Source organism: Miniopterus schreibersii, assembly GCF_964146895.1.
Source record: "Miniopterus schreibersii genome assembly, chromosome: 2".
In the NCBI taxonomy this organism is placed as follows: Eukaryota; Metazoa; Chordata; class Mammalia; order Chiroptera; family Miniopteridae; genus Miniopterus; species Miniopterus schreibersii.
Genome location: NC_138102.1, coordinates 8,198,495 through 8,220,030, shown reverse-complemented (window position 1 = coordinate 8,220,030; position 21,536 = coordinate 8,198,495). Strand labels below are relative to the sequence as shown.

The following is a 21,536-nucleotide window of genomic DNA, read 5'->3' as shown; positions in this document are numbered from 1 at the left end:
CTTTCCCACTCTGAGTGCATGTCTTCAGTTTACACAGGAGGAGGGTGCTTTTCCCCCCTTTTTTCTCAGAGCACGCATGACAAAGGGATTGGTCTTTTCTCCTGGAAATGAGAACCAGCACTGTTTTGTCTCATTCATTCCCGTTAGTTTATTCTCAGTTTCAGGGATGTTTAACCCGACTGTGCGGCCTGAAAGCACACACTGTCCGGGGACAGACTGAGATAAAGATCTCCTTGATCACAGGCGAGAGTGATCGGCATTGCGCAAGATCTCTCAGATACGCTTCACCCAAAACAACTCTAGCAGTCTTCTGTGACCTCGTCTGTGCTTTCGCTCCAAAATACCATTCATCAAAGGACTGTTTAAAATCCCACTCTGCCGGCCACTTTTCTGACTCAGAGTTGCCAATGGCCATAAATTCCGGGCACTTCTGCTTGCATTTCAGCGTGTTGGTATCTTCTGAAGTGGTTGCAGGCTAAAGTGAGGGAATCCCTAAAAAATGTTTCTCTCATGATCACTTTCTCCTAAAGGTCACGTCAGGGGATCCCGCACAGGGCCTCCGTCCCTACTCAGCCTCGGGCTCTACACCATCGCACAGGGTCGGGTTCTCCTTTCTTTAAAGCAGGCTCAGCGGATCGGTCTCACCTCCCCGTAAACAGCTGCAGCCGCACCAGGGGTCCCCTTGCCAGCCTGGCTCAGAGCTGAGGAGCTTCTCGTTCCTGGACCCCTGAAGGCCAGCACACAGGCCCCTGAATGCTTAGGGGTTCTGCTACTAGTCTCCAAGGACAAATACAGGGAAAACAAGACAAAATAACAACAACAAAAAACACAAGCAAACAGAAACAAGCATAGAAGTGACAAGAACTGTTTTCTGTCCCCGATATCCCACGTGATAGCAGGGGCCCACCAGATGTTGCCTCAACTTTTATCTCTGGCCACAGGTTCTTCGAACCCACCTCCTGTGTTTAGCTTGTTAAAACACAAAATTCAACTGAGCACATTTTTTTTAATACATTTTTATTGATTTCAGAGAGAGGAAGGGAGAGGGGCAGAGAAAGACAGAGAAACATCAGTGATGAGAGAGAGTCATTGATCGGCTGCCTCCTGCACGCCCCCCACCGGTGATCGAGCCAGCAACCCGGGCATGTGCCTTGACCAGGAATCGAACTGAGATTCCTGGGTCGTAGGTTCGATACTCAACCACTGAGCCATGCCGGCCGGCCAACTGAGCACATTTTAAAGATCTCCTTGGCTTTGTTCAATGATTCATCTAGCAGATAGAAAGGAGCTCTGAGGAGCTGCACAAAATTAGACTTAATAGGCAGAAGGAGGCAGGACCAGGAGGTTAGAGTAGGCAAGAATGCAGATGGGTTACTGAGGTCACTTTCCCTTAGGGCGCGGCTGGGGTCTATCAGGCTGGTGACCTAACTAGTGCTGACCAGGTGATTCCCCACTCGTTTAAGATTCCTTATCTGGGAGAGGCCTAAACTGTAATTCAGTTAACTCTGGTTTGGTGCCTTGGGGCTTTGCATAAGCAACTCCATTCAGGGCCTACTGCCTTGTTTTTAACGAGCTCTACAGCTGAAATCTGACTGTAGAATTCAGGCAAAACAGCACAGACGTCACCTCTGTTTATTTGTCGCGGCAATTTGCACAGAACTTCCAGAGAAGAAGGAAAGTGAACGTAGACTCAGCTCAGGAGACTGAGGCTGCAGGAAATTCCGAATGTCTGTAGTTATTTTTAATATGGACGTTCTGTATCCATTAGTTATTAGTCAATCGAACAATAGTTACATATAACCTTGCGGAGCTGAGCTCTTTACAGAGAGCTTTACCCTTTAATCAGTAGACAGAACAACTACAACTATCCTCTCCCCTTTCTACTACCTACATCCCGCTGTCCTGGGTCCTGTTCTTTCTACCTCTTTTATGTTTCTCTGTCATCTCTGCCCTCTTGCCCTATCCCCAAACCATCCTCAGGGCTCACTCTAGTGCCTTCGGTTCCATGATTCCTTCTCTGACCAATCCACCTTCTTCTAAAACCCTTTAATTCCTCATGTAGATTTCCCGCATTTGGCCTTTCCCACATTACTCTGATTTTCAATCATGATTCTATTTGTGTCTCATTTCCCAGTTGCGCTATAAGCTTATTAAGGGTTTCTGTTCCCTTAAGGCTGGCACAGCACAAAGATAACTTGCTCAGTATTTTATTTGATTGCAATTAACATGCCAATTATATGTAAATCAGAGCTTTTAAAGTAATAGAAGATATTTGGAAACAGTTCTGTGAAGTATTTTTAATCTTCCCCTGAATTCTTAACTATGTCATTAGTTTATATCATCCAGGAGAAAATATGCTGAGCACCTGTAAGTTACTCCTATTACGAGCCTGAATGATTACTAATTCTAAAATGATTTAACAAGATTTACTGTAATCATCGCTTGTGTACAGAAGACAGTAATAACAAGCTAATATATTAATAAAGGTGAATCCATTAATAATATTAATAAATTAAGATCATACTACCCGGTGCATGCATTATGAATATGCTTATTGATTATAATTTTGGCAAAAATCATTGGGTATTTTATGGGGTACAAATCATTTCATGCCCTTTTAAAATGTCATTTGCTCCTGTTTTGTTTTGTTTTTTGTGTTTCACGATAGGCCTGTACAACTCACCCTACAGCACTCAGTCACATCCTGCTGCAAAGACCCAGACCTACAGACCCCTCTCCAAAAGCCACTCGGACAATGGCACAGATGTCTTCAAGGACGCCTCCTCCCCCGCCCCGCCCCCACAGGTTCCTCCTCCAGTCCCTCCGCATCGACCAAGAGATCGGTCTGCAACAGAAAAGTAAGGCATCTCCCCCAAAAGTGGCCTACATTTAGCTTAGTGTAAAAATAAGGCCACATGACTTCCAGGAGAAGAACTGGTGGAGATGGTATATGTAAACCTTCTCAGTCAATACATGCACCACACTGACCTCCTCTGTGGAGATTATAGTAAACCCTTTCACAAGCTTGGTTCATAATACTGTGGTGAGCTAGGTCAGACCTGATGTAACATGGGCACAATCTCTACTTTTTGATCAATAAATGCGTATAAGACGACAAATAAATAGAAATCATTGACGTACTCTTTTGGGCATAGCAGGTCAGAGACTATGCAGTTAATTTTCAGTTTCCTCAGATTTGAAATGTTAGGTCTACTAATTATTTAAAATTTCCCTCTGATACACAAAAATATCTCTCTGAAAGCAGGAAGACTGTTCATGAATCATAAATAAGGCATTAGTTAATAAGTGTCTACCTGTGACTCATTTCCACCAGTTTTTCGAGATAATGATCATTTTCATTTCCCCAGAGAAATATTTTTATAGAAACTACCCTCACAAAAATAAAAATTTATAAACACACTTTTATGGCATCATTTAAAAACTAAGATTATGACTAAGAATCCTACTTATAGGCAACCTTTATTGAGAGTGTGCTGTGAGCCAAGCTCCAGGCGAAGTACTTTTCCTCTATTATGTCATTTAATTCTGAGAACAACCCAATGAGATATGTTTTATTTTAAACCCATTTTAGAGAGAAAGAAACTATGATTTAGAAAATTAAAACAACTTGCTCAGCTCATACAGCTAGTGTGTCAAAGCCAGGATTCAAATGCACCTCTGACCAAAGTCATAGCTCATGTTATGCTGGCGATTGATAAATAATAATATTAGAAGTATTCAGTATTAATACAGGGTATCAATCAGCCATCATCTACCATACCTATATCACAAATATTATATTCAACACCACATTGTACCATTAAAAGTAACTGATGATCCTAGAGGGTATAAGATACCACGAAAATGGACACACTTCATATGTGAGAAGATTCCCATTTTCATACCAGTCTTCTCATGGTGAATTATGTTTAGAACTGTGATGTCTTAAATTTGAGAAATAATTGTCTAGACATAAATAAATGGTATCCCTGCCATAAAAAAAGAACCAAAATTAACTCAGAATTAAATGTATTATTTGCTCTATGTGTTTAGTAAAAATAAATATCTCATTAAGAAATATGATAATCTCTTAAACATTGCTAGATGGCTTTCGTGTACATTGTCTCGTGTAATGCTCAAAATGTCCCCATTGAATGTTACTCATCAGTTTACTAGAAAGCCAGCAGTTGCCCCTATTCTCCTGCCTCTTAAGGCACTTCTGTATCCAGCATGCCATGGAGTCAGAATTCCACCCGTTCCATGGTCACAATTGCCCCCATCTATATATAGTCAGAGAATCCTTCCTCGGGAAGCCTCCTTTAGCACCAGCTACCTAAAAGGTTTTATTTTTGAAGTCCTTCTGTGACCACCTCTTGAAGGATATTAGTTCAGGAAAAAGCTAGTCCCGAGATCTCCTATGGGATGGGACAGATGCCTGACTCTGGGCAACACCTGAGGAGGATCGCCCGTCCCCACAGCTCACTCCTGGGGACGGCAACCCAGGTGGTGCTGTGGTGCTTTTCACAAACCACGATGCTGTTTGCAAGATAAACCAGATCAAACACGGCATGTACACTTCTCCTTGTCACTTTGAATCAAGGATGCCGTGTCAGAGCGTCGGGATAAACTCACAGCTTAATGGAGCACAGCCAGCACTTACTCTAAGCACAGACATACCCAGCGGCCCTGTGGGTGACCCGGGCGGTTACCAGCAGAGCGTGGGCTGTGCGCATCTACAAATCCCTCGTGGGAGTGTCTGAGCCAGCAGGAGGAGGATCATTGTGTGAAAGGGAAATAATACAGGAAAACAGAATATGAATAAATGAAATGACTTTCTTTAAATCGTGTGTGTAAAACAAAGCATAAATGTGGTATTTGGGGCAGATCAGCTTTTGATCCTATGAGACTTTTTTTTTTAATCTATAGTAAAATTAACTTTGGAAATAGCGAGTGGTTATATACGACTGCTTTATGCAGAGAGAATTATTTTCATGTGCAATTTGTTGGTTATTTCCAGGCATGACTGGGATCCTCCAGACAGGAAAGTGGACACGAGAAGATTCCGTTCTGAGCCCAGGAGCATTTTTGAATACGAACCCGGGAAGTCGTCGATTCTGCAGCATGAACGACCTGTAAGCACTTGCGTTAAACACGGTGCCGCTCTCTAGACTTCCTGGGTTCTCAGACAATCCCAAATTCCATACCCATTAGCGGTTTTGTCGCAAAGGTAACTTATTCACTTGGCATTATTTGGAAATCATGCCTATTTTGCACCGTGGTTTGCACATCTTGTCTCGGAATTGAAGATGCATTCTTCAATGTATTGTTCCTACCGATCAAATATAGGAGTTATTCGCATGCACCTATAGCCATGCCTAACCATAGCCCTGAGTTTAATTTTTTTTTAAATTCATAAATGCAATACTTAATTGCTAGACTACATCACTAATGAGAAAAATCATTCATTAATCTACTCAATACAAATGGACCCAGGCAGTGCCATCCCTTCATTTCCATATAGCTTTATTAATATTTCTATGGCTTCAGGGGAAGTTTTCCAAATGCCTTGTATATTACAAGTTGGTTTTAATTGATTCTTATTAAATCTCTCCCAGGTTGCCAAGCCTCAAGCTTCCTGATTGGTTGTCAATCTAATGGATCAAGATTATATTTAACTTTGCAGCATTTTACAATTATTTATTTAAATCCTATGCAGACAAAAAGATATATGAGCCAGAAATTAACCGTTTGCTTCCCCAAAGTGCAGTTTAACAAACAGGTTTTTGCTCAGCCTTCTTTGTTTTTAGGTCCCCAGTCTTCCCTTCTGGGTTTGTTTTCCCTCCTTGATCAGCGCTCTCAGGATCTCGGAAACTGTAATTCCCCTGCACCTCTGTCAAAACCTGCTTCTAGGGAGACAGTTGATGTTATTTGCAGCTTACTCTCTGCCTTGTCTTAAGAGAATCTGAGGTGTCAGTGAACAGGAACAAGTCTTTTTTGTTAGCTCCTTTAAGAGTATCCAAGAAACCACATTATTGTATAGAATGCAAGCCCAGCCCTGAAATTTGATTGGACACCCTGGCCTCACCACCCCCAACATGAGTGTCCTTGATTTAGTTTTTGAAACCCTGTGTTTATGGTTATGTTCTTGAAAAGCATGTTCAAAAATCTCATAATCACATAATTCATATGTGATATTTATCTAAGCTTTTTTTTTTTTTTTTTGCCTTTCTACAAATAACTTATATCTTTTAGAGCAATAGGACTTTAACAAAAAAACTGAAAAGGGGGGAACATCACTGATTTACGGGCTCCCTTGCAAACTTATAACCCATTTACTAGGTTATGTGATCGAATGTCATGACTTCTAGGATGAGAACTGAGTGAATCATGAACTCACCGTTGCATAAAATCGAAAATAGAAAAATAATTGTGCAAAATAGTGAGTCTCAGATTTCAATATAAATACCAAAACTTCAATGAGCATGCTAAAAACTGATGCTCTTAGGATGATGAACGTTGTAACTATATTGAAATGCATTGATAGCTGTTGCATCAGGAAATGACTGATTTTAGAAGCTTTCCAGTCAGGATATTTCTATTATTTACTCACTGAGCAAAATTATTGAGCACCAGCTATGTGCCAGACATCGTATGAGGTGCTAGGGTCACAATAGTGAACAAGACACGGTCTCCACCTCGAGGAACTTCGAGTCTGTCATTTAAGGGATATGCAGGGTAGGCCTGCATTCGTGAGAAACAGACCACCTCCCAGACCGTTAAAACAGGCACACCTAAAAAAGCTTCCCTTTGCCCCCTTGGCAGGTCATTCACGGGCCCTGTCATCATGACTGAAATTCCCACATTACTCAAGTCTTTGGGCTCAAGCTTTGAAGGTTCCTAGTTTAAAAATAGCAACAACAATAACTACAACAATAGCAATAGTTGTAGATCTTTACTGAATACTTACTACGTGCCAGGCCCCATAATTAGTAATCTATGCCTTATCTCATGTAATGATCACGACAGCCCATGAAGTAGGTGTGTGGCTCTTCCATTGTACAGATGAAGAGATTGAAGGGCACAGTCAGTAACTTCGCCCCGGGTGGCGTTGCTGGTGGGTGTTGGGGCTGGGCTGCGAGCCCGGGCTCACGGGTGCCTGGTGCACTCAATCACCGCTCGACTCCCGCACCACCAGCACTAGCTGAGCAGGAAACACATTTAGCCAGGAGTCCTCATCACCCCCATTAATTTGACTACTTTTCAGTATAACTTAGTTTATTTGCTAATTTATAATAAATGAGTGTACTTGATGGCTTTAACCAGAAACCTGGGCCCTGAGTAGTTAAGATAGAAGACCAGTATGCTTAACTGCTCCTGAAAGAGTAAAAGGATCTGGAGCATGGGTACTGCTGGAGAGCCGGCTGTGGGTGGGCCTCTCGGCCGGAAGAGGGCCGTGGAAGGGGCCTAGATACTTGGGAGGAAATGAGAATGGGTATCTTGTGAAATGAAAAAAACCAAAACTTTTTCCTTCCTCAACCATTTTGCTGAGGGCCAGTCTTACGCAAAATGATTTGAGCCGGTCTGTCCTCTGCACCATTTCGGCTAGGCTTCTTATTACAGGACTAGGCTGTGATCTTTTTGTGGTTGTTATCAACCCTGAATTCATTCTGATTGCCTCTAAATCAGAAAAAAAAAGGGAAGTGGGGGCTGCGTGCACTGCGGTGTTGCAGACACTGGCTCTATACTGATGCAGTTTACATAAGCTCTGGAGTGTCTTGAACACACAGGTGTAGAGGGTGGACAGCAGGCTTGCTAAGTGAGAGTGGTGTAGCAGCCAGGGGACGACAGTGAAGGATTTCAAGGTGCTCCGAATGCACTCTCAGGTCATTTTACTCCAAGGTGGTTTGTGAGCAGCTCTTTTGCTCTTTTCCTATTTAATTTTATGTAACTTACAAATAGCTAAGTAATTCCCTGTTGCCCTTTTCAATTCTTAATGACTACGTCATCTGCCCAGTTTTCCCAAATGTCATCTTGGATTCCGCTGTTCCCCAATGATCTCTAAGTCCTGCCACCCAGGAGAAATGTCACTGCCACTCATCTGGGCTGGTCTTCTATCGTCCATGCCTGGATTTCCCTAATTCCTCAATCTTTATAAAATCTCCTGCTGAAAACTGTCTCTGGCTCTCAACTATCTTTCGAGCAAAATCAAACTTCCTTATATAATTTACCAAAAAACTTGTGGTTTGGCCCCCACTGGCCTCTCCAGCCTCATGTCTATTCCTGCCCTTCCGGCCTCACTCACTCTGTTCCAGCTGTACAGAAAGCTACCAAATTCCTTCCCCGCTAGGCCTTTTCACAGGCTATTCCCTCTGCCAGGAGAGCTCTCTCCACTACATGCTCTCCTCATGGAAAAGCCTCATCTCACTGCCCCAGGGCACCATCCCCAATTCCTCAACTGCAGGTGCAGAGCGCCCCCTGCTGTATACCTGCAGCATTTCCCCCTCACCACACTGAACTGCAACGGCCTCTTTACTTGTCTGTGTCCCTCACTAGACGTTAAGCTCCCTGAAGGCAGGGACCGTGTCTGGTGCACCAGTTATATCCCCAGCACCTAGCACAATGCCTGGCACATGGCAGGTGTTAAGTGAATACTGGTTGAATTAACAAGGGAATGAATGAACACAGCTTTTACCCTTGCCGTGAGTGGGTCAAGTTGGTGAGACCGAATCCCTGTTCTGTTGCTCATCTGTGAAGTCTACACTTCTGGTGAAAAAAGGCACAGCGTATCTCCATCAGCGCACACAGGAGAGATTCGATGCTATTAGTAATTATGGTCCATAATTCCATGAGTCCCTGGGTGCAGGGTGTAAAGGTCCTTCCCCAGATGCTGGCCAAAAGGATCCTCTCTTCCTTAGAAATACATGGAACATGCATTTATGTTCTTCAACATGGAAGTAAAAGTGAGTGCAGTTTTTAAAGTGCATAGATGTTCATTTGACTATAAGTTTAGAAATGCTGATTAAATGAGCCTATTGTTTGATCTTGAAAACTACTTTGCTATCACCAGGAATCTATCTTTAACTGACTTGAACCACAATTGACTCCATGAGACAATCATACAAATGCTCTACTGAGATTATATCAATAGAAACTTTACACCCCGTCAGGATTGGATATGTTTATAGGTGGACCACATTAAAATAAAATAAATTTAAATACAACAGTTATTTAGGACCTCTCTACACTTGATAAAAATGGAAATAATATGAAGGTGTTACCTTTCTATGCAATAACTAAACCAGCACGTAACGATAAAAGCAGAAGGAATAATCATTGACAATACTGCGTAGAGTTGAAGTGCAGTTAGCCCCCCAGTGAACTTCAGCTTCTTTATCCATGAAGGTTGTCATTCAAAGCTTAAACTCTAAAAATTTTGGAGGTTTCATCTGATGGTTTAAACCATAAAGAATTGCCCCAACTAACAGCATGTATAGTATTTATCGTGGAACCACAACAAATATAAAACATAGTAGCGAATGCCACTAAAGCTTAAAAATCTAATGAGCATAAAATTTAAAGAACTGATTATGCCAACCCTTCTTCTCGTTTGAACAACATACAGAAGTTACAAGCCCGCAGCGAGAATACTGAGAACAGTAGAATTTCTATAACCTGAAAAGCAACTAAGTGCTTTTAAACTGTAGAAAACATGAACCCTTTACAAACTGCTCACTCTTGCCTTGCAACAAAAATCATGTGTGCTGTGTGGTTTTAGATTTTCATAAGCACTCCCTCACGCACTGCTGACACAATTTTTGTTTGAAGCACAGGTTTCCTAGATGTTCAGAAAAATGTGCAGCAGTATCTCTGCTCTTTTGTTGTCTTTTATGAGCAAATAGAGCTTCCTCTACAAGTTTCCGAGTGTTAACATTCACATCGAACAACTCAGAAGGGGAACCTTCCAGTTACCAGTGGAAAGTGTTGAGTTAGTGAGATTGAGTGTGTGTCTGATGGCTGCCCGTCTGTGTGTCGGTCACTGCTGTCGTCAGGCCTCTGTGTGCCTTAGCAGTGGACCTAGGTTGCTACATGGCACAGTTAATTGTCGCACAACTAACGGGAATCAGTAGGTCAGTTGCAGCAAAGAGAACATTCCAGTTCTGCCACCTACGGCTTCTTTTTCATAAAGGCTCTGCTCATGTATGTGCCTTTCATCGCATTCCAGAGATACAGATGATGACCAGTTATCACTGTTTGGAGCATCTCCTCTACTTTCCATTGGCATGGAGTCTAGATAGCTGCCAGCTGAATTTTTAATCTACAAAATCATAATTCATAGAAAATTGCCACTCTCAGATAGGGTGCAGGATGATAGATATTCTGCTCCCCTTTCTATGTTGTATAAGAGAAGTATGTTTCTGTAAATCAGGGTTTAGAATATCTTTATATAGTGTCTTAAGGTGGAAATCAAAATGAAGTAGTAACCACAGGTAGATACATGGATTTGTTTAGTAAATGTGCTGCCCTCTGCTGTTCAATGTGTTGTTGTTTTTTTAATTTGTTTCTAAGAGAAATGCCTATCTCCCCTTAGCAAAACAAAGACTGTACTTGAAAGCAGGGATTAATAATATTTATCAATTATCAATAATATTTATTAAAATCCAGAATTAACAATATTTTTAAGTCTATAACATTAGAAACAATGAGATTTGAAAAAAGCCAAAGGTTAGTTTTTCTGTGGAGGAATTACTAGGCCTCTCTAGACAGAACAAAATTTGCTGAAAATTTATATCTAATGTCATTTTCCCTAAAAATCAGTTCCAGTCGAACTATTCCATGAAGTAGTTACATGCTGCAGCTATTATTTAAGTATGCATTTTCTTACTGAGCTCAACCAGTCACAGGCTTTGTGACTACTGTTCAAACTGTGGAACAAACATACAGTCACATTCCGCTTTTATCACTCAGCATCCCACCCTAAACATTTCCGAAGGTCCCTACGCAGTTTTTATCATGGTGACCACTACACACGTTGGATAACTTAGGCCATGTCACTATTTTGCTATGATGTCCCAACTTTTCTATTACTGTCTGTAGCTACCATAATAATCTCATATTATAAAATATTGAAATAAAAAGCACATCTCTAGAAATACTTTGGATATAATTGATTAATAACTACAGACTATATATTTATTAACAAAACTATAGGGAAAAATCAATAAAACACTCTGACAAGTTCAAAATAATGGCTTTTGTTTGGATATGGACTATCTCGAAGCGCCCATTATTACAAAGAATGTCCTCTCCTGACCAGGGGGATGGCTTCTAGGGAACTGAAGGCGTTTTTTTCTGCCTTAAAATACTACTGTCCAATTACACTATGTTTAATTAGTGCCAGGTAATAATTTTCAAAGAAGTAATGACCCACATGCAGTACTTGAAGCACTCATTTTCAATAGAAAATCAACACCCGAAACAGTCTGGTCAGGCATAAGTTACTCGAAAGCACTAAGGATATCACCGAGTAAAGTGAATGCTCCGAGGCTGTGTTTTCTCTAACTAAAGTAACTGTACATATTTTTTTTCAAACTGTTTATATTAACACTCCTTGTTTTTCTGTCTTAAATACAATAGACACTAAAGGGGAGCAAGTCAATTATAAAAATTGGCTTTCTCTCTACATTGGAGTGCCGAGCAAACCAGGGTAGGATTCTCTCCCTCACCCTGTCCCCAGCCCTCAGCCACCGCAGTCCTGTGACAAAACCTCGCCCCATCCAAGTCCATCCCGCAGCTCTAGGCAGGCGGGAAGGAGGCGATTCTTGGGGTAGCTCGTAAACTGTGACCTTTCTTCGCTTTCTGAGAGGCTCCTTGTCTCCCCATCTTTTGGGGGGCCCAGACCATCCCAAGTGGGCCCCCAGGGACCCTCCTGGCTTGCCTGAGGCAGGGCCCCCTCCTTCCTCCAGCGCCCCATCTAACGAGCCAGTGTCTCCTCGCCCTTTCTTCCAGCCCCCTCTCCCCAGCGCTCCGACTCCTGTTCCCAGGGACCCCGGCCCGAAGCCTCTTCCTACCTCACCATGTGGAGGAGCCACCGGCAGCCCCTCCCCTCCGCCCCGGAGCGGGCCCCCCCCAGCGAGCCCCAGCACCCCGGCGCTCTCGCCCCCCTGGGTGAGCTCCTTCCTTCCTCCACTTCCCTCGTGCCGTCGGGGTTCAGGGGTTCAGGTGCAGTCCTTGTCTTCTGGAGGCCGGGAGACGGTCAGAGGCCCGCTGCTCACCCCCCCCCCACCTGGCTGCCCCTCTCCTTCGCCACCCAGACCCCAGGGCCCTCATGCCGATGGGCCCCTAACAGCCTCGCAGCACCCCTCACTCCTCCCCCACCTTGTATCTCCCCCCACCCGCTGCTTCCCGGGCTCTCCACCTGTCTGCACACCGCAGACGTGCACGCTGGGCCCCGCGAGGACAGGCCGCCTGGTGACAGAGTTGAGCCTGTCTTATACTCTGCTGTGCCATCAACGCTCACCCTCCTGTCACAGGCAGTTTTTCACTGTCAGTGTGTCAAGCTAAGGGGAAAGGCAGAAGCGGGGGGCAGAGGAGATAGCCAGGGGCCTCGGGGTGCCAGCCAGCTCGTTTCACTCCTGATTTTCCCCCTGACTCGGCTGCCCTGCCCCACGTGGCCGAGCCGGCCGGATGGGAGCGGGTGCCCGTCTGGTGTGGCTGCGTGTCTCAGGCCGCACGGCGTGTCCCTCACCTCGCTCAGTGTGCCTTTTCCTTCCCTCTGCCTTCACGTCTGCTCCAGACTGACCGCATACGTCCCGATGACGTAGAGTTAGAAAATGAGCCCTGGTATAAGTTCTTTTCAGAGCTGGAGTTTGGACGCCCGGTAAGTGAGGCTGGACTCTTACTGTGAGAACATTAGGAGAATGCTGCTTGACTTATAAACCATTTCCTTACCAGAAGCGACAGGTGTCGTTCAGAGGACAAGGGTCGAGTGGGAACTTAGGGCACAAACTTGGTACAGCTCAGCCCACAGTCACTTCGTACCAAATGGCTAAGCGCTCAGACACCTGCTGTACAGATTTTCTTTACCACCAAGTCATTCACGAGGATCGCTTCAGGTCTGAGCAAATTCAAAATGCTGAGGTAGACTGTGCCCTCGAATAGTCAGACAATTGCAGATTTGTAGAAGTTTCTATTTGTTTATAGTCCACTTTGGTCTAGTTCATTCAAAGGAGCGCGGTGAGACTGATAAAAACAATAGTTACTATTATTATAGCTCCCTGGTGCTGAAGAATCACCACCTGCTGAGAGCTGAGTCTGCAGCCACTGTCCCAGTGGGTCCTCACAGTGCCCCTCCCGTAAGAAGAACCAGGCCAGAGGGGTTAAGGAATTTTCCCAGGATAGCAAGTGGCAGAGTCAGATGTTAAGCCCAGTCCTATCAAACCAACCAACCCACCAACCAACCAACCAACCAACCAACCAACCAACCAACCAACAAAACCTTCTGGGCAATTCCCACGATAACATACTGCCAGAAATTCCCACTATAAAACACCTTATTTACCGTTAGGGACGTAAAAAGAAGGAAACCCTGCACGCCCAGATTTCTAGTCTTGCTACCAAAAGCCACCACAACACCTCTGGTCCCCAAATCCCCACCAAAGTTGACCTTCAGAGAATCAGTTAGAATGTTTGGCTTAAGGAGTCACCCAGGTCTCAAATAGCGATTTCCTTCATCGACTCAAGTTTCATTGGGGGGCTCCATCTACCAAGAGCAGTGCATTTGAGGGGTGTCCATTACATATTTTTATATTTTTACTGGTGTTTCTGAATTTTAAACTCTCAAAAAACATACTGTTTATTACACTGCACAGAATTTTATTAAAGACCAGGGAGTACAATCTTTCTTCTGCCATATCACAGACTGATTTATATGCTCCTACACTAAACCACATTTTCTCCACTGGGTGGTGAGAGTAGTCCCTTTTGTCCATTAAAATGCAAAGGAGACTGGGTTAGATTCGTTCATTATCTTATTGAACTGGACCAAAAGTGACTGTAAATAAATATAAACCAAAGAATTTTTTCCTAGACTTTCTATACCTAATGAGGAGCATTTTCTCTCGTTTTTTTCTAATTTGTATCCGAGTAGTCACATACATGTATTTTATTTCAGAGACAATAAATTCTCTAACTTTATTTTATATGCATTGTTACTGTTGATTAGACAGTTGATAGGGACTCTGCCAATTTCTGCACTGAGCCTAAATTACCAGCATTTTTCTATAATCATTTTCAGCCACACATGGAAACTCACCAGCATGCTATCCACTTGTCCACTTGCTCCTTGAATGTTTCTTTAATCAACCTTGCATTCCTCTGTGGCTCGAGACTAGGAGTGCTAATTCGATTTGAAAATGAATTGATAAATATACTAACCAAGCCACCAGTAATTCTGCCCAGTGCTTGAGAACAGTTACGGACAGAGCACTCTTCCTCCTAGGCTCCCCCCATTTTGCTCCATGCGTGCCACTCTTTATGTGTATCTGATGCTATCATCACTCGATTTCTAACTGTTGTCACCTTTTCCACATGTCCATTCCTTGCTGCCATTGACTCTCCTCCATTCCATCTCTACACTTCTGCTTATGTGGTGTGCCCCGACACCCAGCCTCCTAAAAAGGCTCTGGACTATGTTCAAGACCATTCTTCTGGTGTTTCCAACGAGGTAAAAACAAATTACTCTCTTTTTCAGATTTCTCTCTTAGGAGCGGTTACTATGATTCCGAGCATCTGTGTTTTACAATTCACTGTCGTGTCTAAGGTTTTTTTGAAAATCTAAGACTACGTGTTGTAACCAGTATCATCCCTTGGACCTGAATTATACCAAAGGCGTTGGCTCTTTCTGAACTGTGGGCACAGAATCAGTCCAACCATAACTGAGTTGAACTACTTAGCACGGCCCTGGTACCTAGGGCTGTGATCATCAAAAACCGAGAGCAGTGGTCTCAGTGCATATATTAACCACCTGTTTCGATTAAACTACGACCAGAAGGCTTCTCTGAGCCATTTTAGCATCCTGCTTGGAGGTATAAAATGACCCTTTCGATTCTTAGATAATCAGATGTTTATGCCCCACATACTCCTAAAATGTATTTTAATTCTTTCATTTTCTTAAATACAATGTGTGGATTTTAGAATCAGATAAAATTAAGAATAAGGCTGACATGTATAACAGAAACTAATACAAAATAATATTGAATATAAATTGTAAATTGAAAAAAATTAAATGCTAAAAAAAATTAAAAATAGGGCTGACAAATAACTGGCTCACATGTCACAACTTTCCAGTTCCACATGCTCAACAGGCATTACTAACCCTTCTTCACCCTGTAATCCAGGCAGCACCTATAACAGACTATCACTGGCATATGACACAAAATGTATTTGCTATCTCTGTTTAGAAATGTTCATGACAATCTGCCAGGTAAAAAAAAAAAAATCATGCTGGGCAATGTAAATTTTTATTTGAATTGATCAAAGAGAGTATGAAAAAGGCAGAAATAATTCAGAGTCAAAAGCTTTTTATCCTGTTCTTTGCAAAGAAAAAATACAGTATTTTGGAAAGCAGATTTAGGACTCATTAGTAGACGCAAGCAAAAGTGACAGTCTCGCTAAACATCAGTTGTATAAAAGCCTCCTTGTGGGGAATCTTAGAGACAGCTAGGACAAAGCAAATAAACTGGTGCTTGAACGGTAGTTTCTCTGCGGTCCTAAGTAAATACAAAAGCACTTAATAAATATTTTACTTTCATCGAAAAGTCTTAACTCAGTTAAATATGTGCAACTAGGAAATAAAATAAAGCTAGTAGGATGCCTGTGCTGCTGGAAATACTACTGACACACGGTTGTAAAAACTGGAATTGCAAGTACAGTCTCGGAAGGAAATAGCCAACTTTCTAGAACCTCAATGTACAATCCCAAATTATTTCCCCTGAGCTATGCATCATCAGAGTGTAGGTAGGTTAAACAGAAGTGACCAGAATATTTAGGTATTCAATTAAAAGTAAAATAGAGGAATCAGGAACATTCTGGGTTGGTGAATTCAATCACCTCTAAATGCTTATTTTTTGTAGATGGGCATATAATGTAAAGAAAAATAAAATATAACAAGCAATTCTATTTTTACGCTTCCTTCACATCTGAAGAAAGGATATCATTTAAACACATGGATGGCCCAAAAATTTACTTCAGAATTCCATTTGGTCAGATATTTCTCTCAGATATTTTGGTCAGACATCTCTAGGTTGTTTTTAAGGCAGTTGGCTCATTGAGAACTGAAGTAGGATTTAGAGATCGCCATATCCAACTCCCTGATTTTCAGGCAAGAAAGCTAGAGCTCAGTGAATTTAGGAAGTAATGTCCAAAAGCACATGGTAAGATGGTGGCAAATCAAAAATAAAACAGATCTCTTAACCTTCACCTCAGGGCTGTTTGCTTTATACCATATTTCTTAGCACTTCCAGGAGATAGATTTAGAGCTCAAATTTTTTAGAAACAAAAACTACCTACTTAATACTATTTTTTATTACCTATTGATTTATGTTAAATTCTTGGGCTAAAAGTAGTAGAAACTTAATTCTGTGATTTCTATATTGTTATGGTAGTGGTAAGAAAAATCACATTAAAAAAAGCACTTTGCTGGTGGTTAAACTGATTTGCCATTATTTCTTTGGGATTGAGAGGGGTGTTGTATGATTCTGATAGCATATTGACTATGTTATTAATTTCACTTTGTGGTTTTTCAGAGTACAAAAGTACTCTGATAAGGTACTGTATTCTGTCTTTAATAACCTACGTAAAGCATTTCTGTAAAAATTGTAATTGATTAGCATTACCTTCGTTGCCATGTATAAAGTGCCTAGTATATGCCATGAACAACGTATTTTCTAATCCATAAGCATAACTGAGGAACTAGCATTAATGAAGAGCAATTGAGGACTTATAAGCAAAATATAATCCCATGATCATTTAACAGAAAGAGTGATTCAGTGTCTACACTTTATTAAAATGACTTTTGTTTAAGTGCGTTAAAATAATGGCAATACGTAAATACTCGGTAGATCATAATAGGTAAAATAGGTTACCTCCTTTCTGGGGACAATTTCCATTTCAGGATGAGTATCATTCATACAGTTATCATACAAGGTTTTCTCTTAGTCATCCGTGTAGACCTTTTACTGTTTCCTTTTCATTTAATACTAAACCTTTTCCTTTAAGTATACGTAAAATCACACAATCCATTTCGGTTTATTTTGGATCGTGGAAACCAACACGAGGAATTATTGTTTCTTAGCCTAAGTCTAAAACGATGGGAAGAGTAGAGCCTTCACTTCCTCTACGATGTTTTCATTTATATTATGACATTATTCAGGCTCATCCCAAGCTGGCAATCCAGAATTTCTGACCCCTCTGGGTGTGTTCTGAGCGCTCTGGAAATTACACTTTCTGGTGATCAGCTGCAGTTTGTGGTTGGGTGCCCCGGGAAAGGGGCGACCCACACAGATGGCAGGGTTCTGAGGCTCTAGGGTGCTGCTCCTCTGCAAACGCATAGAAGTAATATTTCTAAATCAAAATATAAGTATCTGGTTTTGTTTATTTACCTGTTGGTTTTCCTTCTTATTCAATGTTTCTTTTTCCACCTTTCCAGTGTCTGATCCAGAGTCCAGAGAGTTAGAATAATCTTGTCAACTTATCAGATTAGTAGACCAAACTTTTTTTTTCTAATTTTATATTTGTTGAGAGCCTAGAAATGTAAATGTTTTTTAGTAACTAAAATTATTAGACTATGCTGTATTCTCTTACAGAGGATGCTTCTGTTTGCTCCTGGGCGAGATTCCCCTCTCTTTTAGTAAGATGGAGTTAGATGAAAGTATTACTGAATGGAGGCAGTTTTAGAGTTCTGCATAAAGGGGCTTGTCAGACGGCTCTACATAAAGAATCTCAAAATTATATACAATATTTTAACTGGTTAACTGGTGCTAATTTACAAACAGAAACTAAAGTTACAGAAATAGTTCTGAAAGTGTGGTTTAATTTCCACTAAGAAGGTTTTTCGCACTCTGGTAAAATACTTCTTAGTGGTAAGGACTTAAGATAAAAACGTGCCAAATTCTCTTTCTGGCTGACACTTTTAGACGTTCATATAGAAGAACATTTTCAAACTGGAATGCAGTGATGAAGAATTACTCATCAAATATGACCAAAGCCGAGACTAGTTAGTATATTTTTTCCTATACATTCTAGACATCCGTGTCACCTCCAGCATTCTAGAGTCTGATTCTCTCTTGCCTTTTAGAAATTTTAGCAATTATCCCAGTAGACGGCTGTGGGAAGTGAAAAACTCTTATGTAACATTTTTGCTTAGTATCGGTTTCACTGCACTGTTCAGAATGAAGGAGTGTGAAAACCGTGTGTATCATAAACATTTGGAATTGTTTATCGGTTTGTATTTTCTATTTTTCTTTGTTCTTACAACCATGGACAACTGAGAGTTGATTTTACTGATGAAAATGTTAAAAGTCGACTTTAAAAAAAAAAAAAGGCCATATGTTGGTTCATTAAACCATTTATTTTAAACCAACCTGAAACTTAACTATTTGAAGGATATAATTGTACCTGATTTAAGTGCCAGTAGTTCAGTTTAATTTCAAGCCAAATTCTGTGGTTTTTATTAAAATGTCACGTCTGTGTTGGCAGATGAAAAATGTCTGAAGTTCTGCTTAAATTTCAGATTTTAAAGATCACACCTGACAAGATGACAAAAATCTATAAAGAAGGTTTATGTTCTATAAGGATTGAATGATTTCAAATTTTTTAAAAACATCAAACTATTCCTTTACGTAGGAAGTTTCTATTTATAGTCCATTTGCCACATGAAGAGCAGTTACTGATTTTCCTTTTTTCTCCCAGGCAGTGTTTAGGTTGTAGGTAATCTGAGTAGAACAGAGCAGGACAACGCAGTTAATCAGAAGAGGAAGTGGGTGGGAAGGACTGGAAACCAGGTGGCGTGATTTCTTTGGGGGAAGACATTTGTTATGATCATGATAAACGGTATTTTTAATCACAGTTTTGAAAATATTCTTTTTAAAGCATACCTAATTTAATGCTCATGGACAAAAGACATTTTGCCATGATAAAAATTTTATGATACTATTATTCTGCCTTCACAGGCCTCCTTGTACCAATCCTCTATCGACAGAAGCCTGGAAAGACCCAACAGGTAAGCATGTTAATACACTGTGCAACCAGAATACTGTATACCAGTGCTTTCTTTTTCCATGAAATAGTAATAAGGGTTGCGTATCATGTTTTTATTTTAAGCACCATACTCATGAAGTTGTCTTATTTTGTTTCAGCATCGTTTTATATGGTCGTATTTAAGAATTTATGAAAATCAAGTGAAATAACTCTGGACACCTTTACAGACTGAGAAATTCTTCCCTTCCCTGTCTCCTCAATAACCAGTTTTCTTTTCTTTAAATGGGGATTATAAACATCTAATTTTCAATATTATTATATGACACACATTTGAAAAATGTTATAAATTATGTTCTACACAGGTTTGTTCCTTGTACTCTAACAACACAAATCAGAATTACTGTTACTACCAATAAATGAGGGTTGATGCTATATACCCGCCACTCTAAGTACATAAACATATTCAATCCTGAAGACACCACTGTGAGTTAAGCACCATTACCCTCTTTTATCTCTGAGTAAACGGACATTTAAGCTCCATGACTTACTAAGTTTACACAGCTGACAAGCAGCAGAGATAAGGTAGAACTGAACCAAAATAGCTTCTAACCAACCACTTGGACCTGCCTTAAAATCTGCCAAGGCGAGTTCTGTTGGTGGGCTCTGAATATCATACTTATTTGAAAATGTCACAGAAATTCAGACAGTCCAACAGCAACGTTGAATAATCCAAACTCTCAGCCACACTATATCACCAACAACACACCTGTAACATTAATCTGCCCTTCTATAGATTTCTATGGACATAAGTAGAAAACTTTGTAACCTGGGCTCGTTGAGTACCATCCAACAACATTAACGTCACTGAGCGAGGAGCTCCCCCAACCCTTCCTTTTATACCTTTTTCCATCTATATGTGCACCTAAAATGTTTGCATTTTAGAGCTCTGACCCGACCTGAGGGTTGCTGTGAAGACACACAGACCCTCAGGGGACAGAGTAATGAGTGCAAAACAGGTCTAGGAAAGATGGGCATCGTCTCTCAAGGGGTGCAGACAAATCCTGAGATCTGCCTCCACCTCTAGACTTGCAAAGCGTGTGTGTTCCATTTACTCATTGATGAAACAGGGATGACACTGGGCTATATAAGTCTATACTGTCAGTATAGCAAACAGCAATCTTCTGGCTCCTAGGAGCTGGTGTGCTTTTACTGCTGCTGCTGATGTAATTGTATCTAATGATCTGACAAAGTGCTGTGTGACGTATAGATAGCTTCCTTCACTCATGTTTGTCTTAAATGATATACTCAGACTCAGAACCATGATAAAAAGTTCCTGCCATTAAAACTGTTGACACCATTTAACTCAGCTGGGTGCAAGAACTCTTTTTAACAATGTATTTGCTGACCAAATCATTGGTCATTCATTATTTAAGTAGGAAAATCTTGGAATCCCAGTGTAAGGTTTTTTAAAGCCAAGAGCCATAGGGAGGCCCTGAGATAAGAAATCAGTCTCACCAGGTGTCTTCCTCTTTTCCAATCCTTTCCTCCGTTCTGTCATTCCCTCCTCTGGATGTAGTCATGTTGTTAGAACGCTTCCTGATAGAGAACAGATACACGATACAAATCACAAGACTGAATTGTCCGTTACAACATATTGCACGAACTGGAGCATTGTCACTTTAAAAATTATAAACTCATATTCGCACAAACACCTGCTTTGTTCATAACTGCCCAAACTCCGAGGCGACCAGGATGCCCTTCAGTTGCTGAATGGGTAAACACACTGTGGTCCGTCCACAGAATGGAATGTTATTCAACAATAAAAAGAAATGAGCTATCAGCAAAAAAAAAAAAAAAAAAAACCACGGAGAAAATCTTAAATGCATATTGCTAAATGAATGAGGCCAATCTGAAATGGCTACATACTGTTGGTTCCAACTCTATGACATTCCGAAAAAGGCAAAACTGTGGAGACCGTAGAAAGACCAGTGGTTGCCAGGTGTTCAGGGGAGGGAGGGATGAACAGGGGAGCAGAGGGGATTCTGATGGATATGATACAGGACACAGCAGTGATGGGCGCATGCTGTCCCACATTGGTCAAAACCCAGATTGTTCAACAAAAAACATGAACCCTATGTAAACTATGGACTTTACTTGCATTTACTAATAATGCATCAGTACCATTCATCAGCTGTGACAAATGTCAATAAGAGGGAAATCTGTATGCAAGGGTCCGTGTGGGACTCTATGCTTTCCAATCACTTTTTCAGTCATCTAAAACC

At 41.3% G+C, this 21,536-nt stretch overlaps 1 protein-coding gene across 10 annotated transcripts in view; it reads left to right on the top strand.

Annotated features, from left to right (window-relative positions):
• SORBS2 (sorbin and SH3 domain containing 2) overlaps window positions 1-21,536 on the top strand; it is a 143,537-nt gene that overhangs the window by 87,533 nt on the left and 34,468 nt on the right. For 4 of the 10 annotated variants that reach the window (XM_081127211.1, XM_081127210.1, XM_081127208.1 and 1 more), the window contains 6 exons: window positions 2,669-2,858; window positions 5,018-5,132; window positions 12,007-12,165; window positions 12,794-12,877; window positions 14,666-14,722; window positions 19,227-19,276. In XM_081127211.1, coding sequence (XP_080983337.1) covers window positions 2,669-2,858; window positions 5,018-5,132; window positions 12,007-12,165; window positions 12,794-12,877; window positions 14,666-14,722; window positions 19,227-19,276 — 655 coding nt within the window. The remainder of the gene's footprint in view (window positions 1-2,668; window positions 2,859-5,017; window positions 5,133-12,006; window positions 12,166-12,793; window positions 12,878-14,665; window positions 14,723-19,226; window positions 19,277-21,536) is intronic. The other 6 variants (XM_081127216.1, XM_081127215.1, XM_081127214.1 and 3 more) reach the window with 3 other exon arrangements.